Genomic DNA, 10,118 nt, shown 5'->3' with positions numbered 1-10,118 from the left:
AGTCTAGTGATGATGATTTTAGTAATAATCTTATAAACTACATTGTAGAGACTGATAGGCCTAAAATGATTTACAACTTTAAGTTTGTTAACTTAGGAATCAAAGCAATATTGGTGTGGTTTATGGGGTTGAGAGGAAGGTTATTCATAAAGAAATCATGAACAAGTTGAATAAGAAGATGCTTGGTCTCAACTCATGGAAATGAAGTGTTATTGAAATTTTTGGCGGCACCGCCCTCACCAAAAACATTAGTTTGAGAAAGTAGTTAAAACAAAATGAGAATAGACTTCCCAACAACTAGTTTTTGCAGTTCCTTTTGACATTATTGGTGGACCAAATAACAACATGTATTAGTTGGATCTTAGTATATAGAGTACAATAAGCAGATTATTGCAATATTTTCTTTTCTTCTTAATTATTATTTTGTATATCATGAGGCTTCTAAATTATGGTGGTAAAACATTTATTTTGTAAATAAAATTATATTTGTAAGAGTATTTTCAAGAGATATTTTAAATTAATATGTTAAATTTGAATTTGACGACTTAAGTTATTTAACATTTTGTAAATTTCTTTAACTTCACCCGAAATATTAAACACTATATTATGTCAAACCATTTGCAATGAACAAAATCTATCTTGAAATAGTAAAGGCAATCTACTATTTTATACTATACAAAAAGTGATAAGAAGTTGGCAAATAGATTAAACAAACTAAAGACATGAACAAGATACAAAAAGGAAATTAAAATAATGATGTAGGAATAATCATGAAGTTAGTGGGGGTTAGATAAGAGGGTTCCAAAACTAGAAAAGCCAAAATGGAGGTAAAATATTAGAAAGCCAAACTATTTTATGCTTGTCTAGTGGTACTTTATTCTTTGTGCTCCTACGAAGAGAGGCACATCCAAAAAGAAAAATGCAATATACAATATCATCCTAGGTAAAAAGAACAGAGAGAGAAATGATAAACTCCGATCCTGTTTGTAAAACTTTATGATCTATAATTATTAGTTTTTTTTTTTTATAAATAAATTTGTAACTCAAGTGATTAAAAATAATTATTTTTGTATCTGGGTTACTTTAATCGATCATACCGTTTTTTCTTTTCTATAGATGATCTGAAGTTGAACTTAAATTAACGATTCATATGAAGACAAATTATGGTGGGGTAGGCCAAGAAACAAAGCATGTGTTTTAAAACCTATAGTCCAATGGAGTATCATAAAATAAATAAATAAATAAAAAGAAAACAAGAGGCTCCTACCAAAAAATATAAAAATAAATATATCGAAAGGCTGCGGTTGAGCTATCAGTCTTTCATACGTATTTTACTTTGACCAAGTCTAACTTGTGTGGGCCCTTAAATGATATGTTAGTGGGGATTAAATTAATATATAAAAAACGTGCCTTTTATTGATGTAAAGAAAAAGAAAAACATGTTACTTTCAGATGTAAATATTATGATTGGTAAGAGAGAGAGCGAAACACATCCACGCCACGTCAGTTCTGGATATGCCCAGAATATTTATTAGTTGAATTTTCAATCCTGCCCTTACATGTTTGCGTATCCTAATTTTATTCCCCAATGTTCTTCGTATTTCCGCTCTTTTGTTTGCTTTCGCTTTCGATTTCGATATTGCCAAGCCTTTTTTTTTATATTAACACCGAATATTTTTCTTACCAGCGGTAAAATTTTGTCAGCTTCAAGCATATTGATAGTTGTTTGAAAATAATAGTGCTCATTGCTTATTGTTTTATGGCATAAATTAACAGTGTTTTTGTTTTGGTATTTTTTATGTTAGATAATGTGATGATTCCATCTTAAGTTTCGCACATGACTCTTAGAATCTCGAGAGATCGACTCCATTTATGAAACTTTCTAAATTTTTTGAGTTATTTCAAATTGGTATCCAATCTCGTAAGAATTTACAAACCCATACATTAAACCCTATAAGCAAGTCTATTCGTTAGTCAAACAATTGATTAGTAGGTTTCTTTCACCTCCTTTTTATTTAAGTGGGGATTACTAATGTGAGTCCCACCAAACGCACCTACCTAGAAGTTTTTACTTAAGCCCAAGTGAAAGGTGGGGGACAAAATAAAACCCTCCTCCTTAGCTTGTTTTTATGTCCGACAACAAAAAGGAGATCATGCTTTTCTTTGTTAGTGAGTATAGCCATTGCGCCTCCCCACCCATGCCAAAAAAATTTACATGTAATATGGATAGTATTGTTTTTTATTCTCAATCAATAACACAATGATACGTGAGAAAATTATCTCATATGTTATTACGTCATTGGCCGAAAATAAAAAAAAGTGCTTTATCCATTACATGAAAGTTTCTCTCCATCTAAACGCCTACAGCCAATCATAAATCATCGACCACCCTCCTCTCCGACATATTTTTTTTTTAGGTTTCTGGATTCTGGTTTGTTGATTTTTTGGATTTCTGGTTTATTGATTTTTTTGGGTATATGGGGTTTATTTTCTTATATGTATCAGTGTAATCTAATAAATTACACCACCTAACTTTCTCCCGCTCTAGGTTCTTCCAAAATAATAGGGAACATGCACGCGTTTCTTTAATAATTCCTTCACCTTGTTACAAGTTTTTTTCATATTAATTTTCTTTTGTTGCTAAGTTTTATGATTTTTTTGAAGGTGAGTGAGGACCTACTTTTTTTAAATTATAAATATTTTATTTTATGAGAGACGAGGACCTACTTTGTTTGATCTGATCCCATCATTTTTCATGGAAATTGCAAAGTATTTACCACGACATACATCTACATCATACATGTAGTCATATATCTCTCTTAGGCACTCATCCTTTTTGGGAACTTTGCTCTATTATGTGTAGTTGAATTGTTATAAGATTAAGTTTTCTCCAAATATGTTTCATACATTATTTTCAACACTAGACGTGGTAGGCTTGACCGCGGCATTGCTTGCTTCATGTGATGACGGTGGTGCTCATTTGAGTTTGTGTGTATTTTGTGTTTTGTGGGCTTAATTTGGAATAATGCTTAGTTTTAGTGTGTGCATGCGTGTGTGCGGTATTTATTTGCTTCAACTTTGTCTTTTTGAGTTCATTGATTTTGTTGCCTTTTTTAGCTTGGTACATTTTACGTATCGTAGAAGTTTTAGTTTTAATTTTATATAAGAGAAGTCTTAGTTGTATTATTGGAACTTATCTAATAAATTTACTTTTTCTTTTCTTTCAAAATTATATTGAATGAAACAAGATTGGAAAAAAGAAGAAGAATGGAATTGTCTAGCTTGTACCAAGTTACCAACACTGAATTTTTCCCATTTCAATCATTCAACAACAAATGATTGTAACAGAATAACCAAATACTATGTAAGAGATATAATAAGAAATAGTGAAGTACTATTGAGTGTATTTACCAAAAATAATAGAAATAAATATAAAGAAATAAAAAATTGTAAATACCAAATATAGAATAAAAAATTAAAGAGTCGGTTGTGAAAATGAGAGAAAAAAACATGAAGTAATGTGTAAGGTCTAAAAAAATTTCCAACTTTGCTAGAAGGAATTTCAAGTTGGAATTTGACAGAAAAAAACTAAAAATTTCAAGTTGGAATTTCACTTTTTGTAAAAAATAAAAAATAAAAAATAATTTTGTTGTCCGTTGTTTGTTTTCAATAATAGAAGAAGAGAAGTAGATGACAACCCACGGCACCTTCCTAACATTGAAAGAGGTCAAACCAGCACTTCTCTCTTTCTCTATCACCATTTTCTTTTGCCTTTTCTTCTCTCTCTCTCTCTCTCCTTCTCTCTCTGAACAAACAAACTTGTTATTCTCTCTCTCCAATGCAGGTTGGTGAATCGAAGGAATGAATGTGAAAAAAATAAAAATAATGCTAAAAAATTGTTTCTTTTTCCTTTGAAGAGTCTGATCCTCCTCCTCATCTCCCAAACTCAAACGTAAGTCCTCTCCTCCACAACTTCTGCCATTTTTTCCACCACACCTTCTCTCTCTTCTCTTCTCTTTGCTTTATGTTATCCAATTATCCAATTTCTCCTTTCTTTCCTGTACCAAATTTTATGCTCTCATATTTCTCTGTTGGCTGAGACAAAATCCTAATTGGGTTAATGCTCTTAACCTCTGTTTCTGCTCACAATTTTTGCAGAAACCGTGCCAAAGTTTGTACCTTTTTTGCACGATCTTACCTTTTTTTCTTCCCTTTCAGCATAATTGACAATTGGGTCTTTGGAGAATTGCGAGAAAGCCATGGCGCCAGCTCCAATTGAGTCGACATTGCCCGAATCGTCGTCTGCGAGCTCCCCCTATGTTCCTGAGAGATCTGAGGCTGAGAATCGTCGTTTCAAAGACCTTAGAAGTGTGCAATGGCGCATAAATCTTGGGATTTTGCCCTCTTCTTCTTCTTCTTCCATTGATGACCTTCGTCGGGTCACAGCTGATTCTAGAAGGAGGTACGTCTAACATGTCTCTTTATGATTTCTTCAACTTTTTATGCGTAGAAGGTTGCATTAGGATTCTTGTGTTTCGTTCTTTTTTGGTTAGAACAGTAAAGTCTCAATTTGGTGATCTATTTGGTTTTTGTTTTAAGCTTTTGCTCTGAGTTGATAATTTTATGCATGGCTTTTGCTAGATAATTCTATTTCCTTGACGATTTCCCTTTTTGAATTTATATATTTTTTGTTCTTTGTTCTTTGTTTTTGTTTTTGTTTTTTTTTTTCATTTTTAAACTCATACGAGGGTTTATAAGATACGGTTTCCGTGGTTTAGTTAATGGTCAATGGATTTTCTACATTTTGTTGCTTATCAGCTGTAAATTGTTGTGGAAACAGGCGTGTTACTTATATCTTGATAAAGCAAGAGGTGTGTCAAGCGACTTGAAATTATGTTTCTTATGTCTTTATGAATCAAGAAGTGGCTTCTTGAATTTTGTGCTTGTATTGGGTACATGCAGTTGATTTGTTGTGTCGATTGATTTGACTCTGAATTATGAAGTTAAGAGCGCTGAATTTAAACAAGTCTAAATTTTTTTTCAGTATCATATTAGACTGCAATGATTTGGTGGTAATTTTTAAGTTTGTGTAATCTTGTGCTGAGTTTACCTTGTCTACATTATTAGATATGCTGGACTGAGAAGGCGCCTTCTGGTTGATCCACATCCCAAAAAGGATGGGAGTAGTTCCCCTGATCTTTCCATAGACAATCCGCTGTCACAAAACCCAGGTAAAATCTTTGGATCCTCCAAAGTGCATATGTGAACTGTAGAAGCTCCAGAAGAACATGGGCGAGCATGTTAACCAGCTATTTTGCTAATGCACACTCAATCCTAAAATTTTCTTGAGCTTGACTTTCCTATGTTGTTTTGTCTGCTGTGTTTTTTCACTTATTCATTATTAGCTCTCTACATGTAGCTGCTTTGTTGAAGTGATCAAATTTGGAGGCCTGCACCATGGTTTGCCTCATTATTGCATATTTTTCAATGAAAGTAAACTGTACTTTCTAAAGGAAAAAAGCTTTCCCTTGTAGATGTGTCAAATGTGTTTACAGATTTTCCTGTATGCTACAATCTAAAACTACTAATGAATAACAGTCTCAGACTGTATTGTTATAACACCCAATCAAATCTGTGGGTGGCACGATAGTTCCTCATTGGTAATAAATTCAAGTTGACCTTTGAATATAAGAATGGAAAGTTAAATGGAGATTTTACTGTTGCAATATGTGCCTAAGTGAGGTTACCTACTCATTGAGTGATGCGGTTGCTAATCTATGCCGTACATCTTACATGCAGATAGCACATGGGGTCGTTTCTTTCGAAATGCTGAGCTGGAGAAAATGGTTGACCAGGACTTATCACGTTTATACCCAGAACATGGGAGCTACTTCCAAACACCAGGATGCCAAGGAATGTTGAGAAGAATTTTGTTATTGTGGTGTCTTAGACATCCAGAGTGTGGTTACAGACAAGGTACATGACATTGACAGTACTCACATCAATTTTCTTTTTCCAAGAACCCTTGAATGTACTTTTTGGAGAAGAGATTTAAATTGTCTTTCTTCTCTAAGTGACTAAGCTTGGCGTTTAGAGCACACTGTCTCGCTGTGTGCGTGTGCGTGTGTGCGTGTGCGCTCGTAGTAGTAAGCACTACACAAGGTCCAGCACTACATTGCTTACATCAGGGTACAACCTGCTTGCTTGGTATACAGACTTGAATTACATGGATCCTGCAATCTCATGTTGTAATGCATGATTTAGTTATTATTGGACCATATTCTGATTACAAAAATCAAACACTACTGGTCTCCCCAAAATGACTAATACAGAGGTTTATTCATTTTTAAAATTTTCAGAATGATTTATAAGGAAAGATTCTTGATTATCAGGTAGTTAGCCAGTCATTTCTTCTCTTGAGTTTTGACTTCTGTGGCAGCAAGTAAACCATATTTGATTTTATTCTTCAATTTCTTTGACCCTGACATGCTGGGATATTTAACTTTCTTGCCCAATGTGATCAACAAGTTGCTAATCTTAGTGCCTGCTTGGTAATGTGTTCTGTTTTGCCTTTTTTTTTGGGTAAATTTAAAACCATTGCTTTCAGTTTTTATATTTTATTTAAAAAACAATTCAATGAATTATTTCTCCTCTCTCTCTCTCTCTCATCTCTGTCACCCCCTCTTTCCTTAATAAGAAAGGAACAAAAAACCAAAAAACAAATGATCCCTTAGTTATTGAATGTCTTCTAGAAAGGCACATTCACACACATGATCCATGGAAGCAGCTTTTTTCCTTCTAGAAGTTTAATTGTTTTTTCTCTTTGTTTTTCATTGTAGGAATGCATGAACTCTTGGCTCCTCTATTATATGTTCTTCATTTTGATGTGGAGCATCTATCTCAAGTGCGAAATCTATATGAAGATCACTTCACTGATAAATTTGATGGTCTATCATTTCATGAAAATGATCTCACTTATAATTTTGAGTTCAAAAACTCTCCTGATTCCATGGAAAATGAGAATGGCGCACACGGAAATGCATTTAAACTTAAGAGTCTTGATGAGCTTGATCCTGAGATACAGACCATTGTAATGCTTAGTGATGCTTATGGTGCTGAAGGTGAATTGGGTATTATCTTGTCCGAGAAATTTATGGAACATGATGCGTACTGTATGTTTCATGCTCTAATGAGTGGGGCCCATGGTTCAGTTTCTATGGCAGAGTTCTTCTCTCCCTCCCCTGCTGTTGGATCCCATACTAGCTTACCTCCTGTCATTGAAGCATCTGCTTCGTTGTATTATTTGCTTTCTCTTGTTGATTCATCTCTACACAGCCACCTTGTTGAGCTTGGTGTTGAACCCCAGTATTTTGCACTCCGCTGGTTACGGGTTTTATTTGGACGTGAGTTTTCACTTGCAGATCTATTGATAATTTGGGATGAAATATTTGCATCTGATAATAGTAAATTAGACAAAGGTTCCGAAGATGATGCAGCATCCAGCTTTGGCATACTTAGTACACCTCGAGGAGCATTTATATCAGCCATGGCAGTTTCAATGTTACTCTATTTGAGATCTTCCCTTCTTGCCTCCGAGAATGCTACTTTATGTCTTCAGAGATTGTTAAATTTTCCTGAGAAAATAGATTTGAAGAAGCTGATACAAAAGGCGAAGTCTTTGCAGGATCTTGCTTTGAAGAACAATAGTTCATCCTTATTATTTTCATACATTGGGCCCTATGAACATAGTAAATCAATGGCTGTGAGAGGTCATAGCCTCTCAGTTGATTCTTTTTCTCCAAAAACACCACTAAATCTGGTACCTGAAAGCTACTGGGAAGAGAAGTGGAGAGTTCTGCACAGGGAAGAAGAACTTAGGCAAGATGGTTTGGAAAAACAGGTTCCAAGCCAGAAGAAGCGATGGACAGAAAAAGTAAAATTGAGCCTATCTAGAACAGAATCCGACCCATCTCCATCAAAACCTGAGAATGGCAAAAAGAACCCCAGGTTTTCTGTTCGACGAAGGTTGCTGCAAGACCTTTCTCGAGAACTTAGCTCAGAGGAAGATGGTGAGAAATTGGGTTCTCACGAAGACGAACTCTCTTCAGAAGTTGAGGTCAACAAAGAAGATGGTTTCAGCAAGGACCCTACTTCTGCCACCGAGAACAGATGTTTGAATGAAAATCCGGCTAGTGAAGAAAATTCATCTGTTTTCTCAGACCCAACAAGTCCTCGTAGTGGGGCTAATGATCATGAACCAGAATCAGAGAAAAGTAGTGTTGGATCAAATTTGTCAGTTGATGAAAATTATGATAATTCACAGGATGTATCGGAAGACCCACCTCTTCTGGTTTCTGATCCTTCCAAAGGTGTCTCTCAAACATCTGAATGCAACAATCATTCAACGGGAAATTCAGTGACAGGAAAGGAACGAAAGCTTCTTTCTGGTAAATTCCCGAGGTTTTGGAAGTTTGGATGGAATGCACCTGGTGAAGGGACATCTGAGAAAGGACACAACGCCCTTGAGGCTACAAAATCTTCCAGTTGTGAAGGTAATCAGAACACAACAAGCTCTTCTGTGGCTGAGGGGTCCTGCAATTATTTAGTTAGCTCCAAGGGAGAAGCTGTTGACCAGAATGTGATGGGTACTTTAAGAAATCTTGGGCACTCTATGCTTGAACATATTCAGGTAACGTTTCTTGTTTTGCTTTCTCCCTAGGGTATAAACTACAATTTGTTTTTTATCGTCAAAGTTAATGCTTCTTATAGGACGCAGAGCACTATAAAATTATATGTTCTAGGAAATGTGTAATGATTGTTAAAAGAGGAAGAAATCCAACGACAAACGGTAATAGTGTGGTATTGGCTAGGGGCAATAATTCAACTAATTGATAGCTATAACTGGGTACAAAATTCCTTGTAAGCATGGTGTTTCTTTTAAGTTGGTTTCGTGTGCAATTTTAGGGGTAAAAAAAAGTTGCTCCCAACAACACTTCTTAAGCATGTCAGATTTTATGTCCGCATTGTTCTGACTCTTTAACTAACCATATCTGGCAGGTAATCGAGTCTGTTTTCCAGCAAGATCGGGGTGTTCAGGTTGGGCCATTGGAGAATTTTTCAAAAAACACTTTAGTTGGCAAAGGACAAGTTACAGCCGTGACAGCTTTGAAGGAGCTTCGGAAGATCAGCAATCTTTTGTCAGAAATGTGAGGTGTGCATTATTTATAGATACCTGTATATACATTTTGTAATTAATCTATTCATCTAGTGCCAAAATAAATCTAGTTTTATCCACATTTTTTCTCTTTTGGTAACCCGAGTTTCGGCAGTGGCAGAGACAGATGTGTAAATATGAGTTTCTGTAATAATCTTATGAATTTAAATGTATTATAAGGAGTGTAATTTCAGTGAATTTTGGCTACACATTGGCTTCTCATCACACAGAGATATGGGTTAGTGGAGTGATTATATTTCACAAAATTAAAGGAATTTTGTGTTAAAGCCAAAGAAAAAGGATAATCAAAAGAAGCAAACGTGTCTCTTTACTCCAGCCTCAGAAAACCTAGAGGAGATGCTGAATCCGGGAAAAATTTATGCAAGAAATTGCGAGTTGAACTGTGGAGAAGTTGGTAACGAGCTTGCCAAAGATAGCAGAATTAAACTGTCTTTGAGCATGGTTGTGGAATAATAGTGGTGGAATTCTCGCATTTAATCAATAAGAACATGTATTTGCAGCTTCTCTGTTTTTTGTTTTCCCTCATTTAATTTCGTAGCAGATCGATTTATTCTGAGTTCGCTAGTTTGAAAAGCCCTATTTTGGGATGCAAAATGGAAGAGAGGACTGGAAGAATATTTAGCTTTGGAATTCATTTTGTTGTGTTTAAGGTTGACATATTCCCAATAATTTTAATAACCACGAAATGGAAAGTGCGGAATTAGTAAAATCGATGTACAAAGAAAATACAAGAGCACCGGAAGGCGGCTGAAAGGTTAAGCAACTGCAGACGTAATTCATACAGTTTGGAAGGAGAACTGAAAAGCACTCCCACCAATAAGAGAAGGAAAATTACAATATCTGTTACAAATACATCTACTTTCTTTAATATATATATATATAT

General features: G+C 35.0%; 1 protein-coding gene across 2 annotated transcripts; it reads left to right on the top strand.

Moving 5' to 3' along the window:
* The first annotated feature begins 3,734 nt into the window (after positions 1–3,734).
* On the top strand, positions 3,735–9,734 carry LOC117630730. 2 transcript variants are annotated; one of them, XM_034363473.1, is made up of 6 exons: positions 3,735–3,952; positions 4,219–4,462; positions 5,128–5,231; positions 5,800–5,976; positions 6,840–8,689; positions 9,058–9,734. In XM_034363473.1, exons 2-6 carry the CDS (start codon positions 4,260–4,262, stop codon positions 9,208–9,210), a joined length of 2,487 nt encoding a protein of 828 aa, XP_034219364.1. In that variant the 5' UTR covers positions 3,735–3,952; positions 4,219–4,259; the 3' UTR covers positions 9,211–9,734. The 2 variants fall into 2 exon arrangements, with proteins under 2 accessions (XP_034219364.1, XP_034219372.1); XM_034363481.1 differs by lacking the exon at positions 3,735–3,952 and having other exon boundaries at positions 3,959–4,462.
* Positions 9,735–10,118: the final 384 nt, after the last annotated feature.

This window comes from Prunus dulcis, chromosome 1 (genome assembly GCF_902201215.1).
Source record: "Prunus dulcis chromosome 1, ALMONDv2, whole genome shotgun sequence".
Lineage (NCBI taxonomy): Eukaryota > Viridiplantae > Streptophyta > Magnoliopsida > Rosales > Rosaceae > Prunus > Prunus dulcis.
Note: the sequence above shows the minus strand (reverse complement) of the source record. Positions and strands in the feature narration are given on the sequence as shown.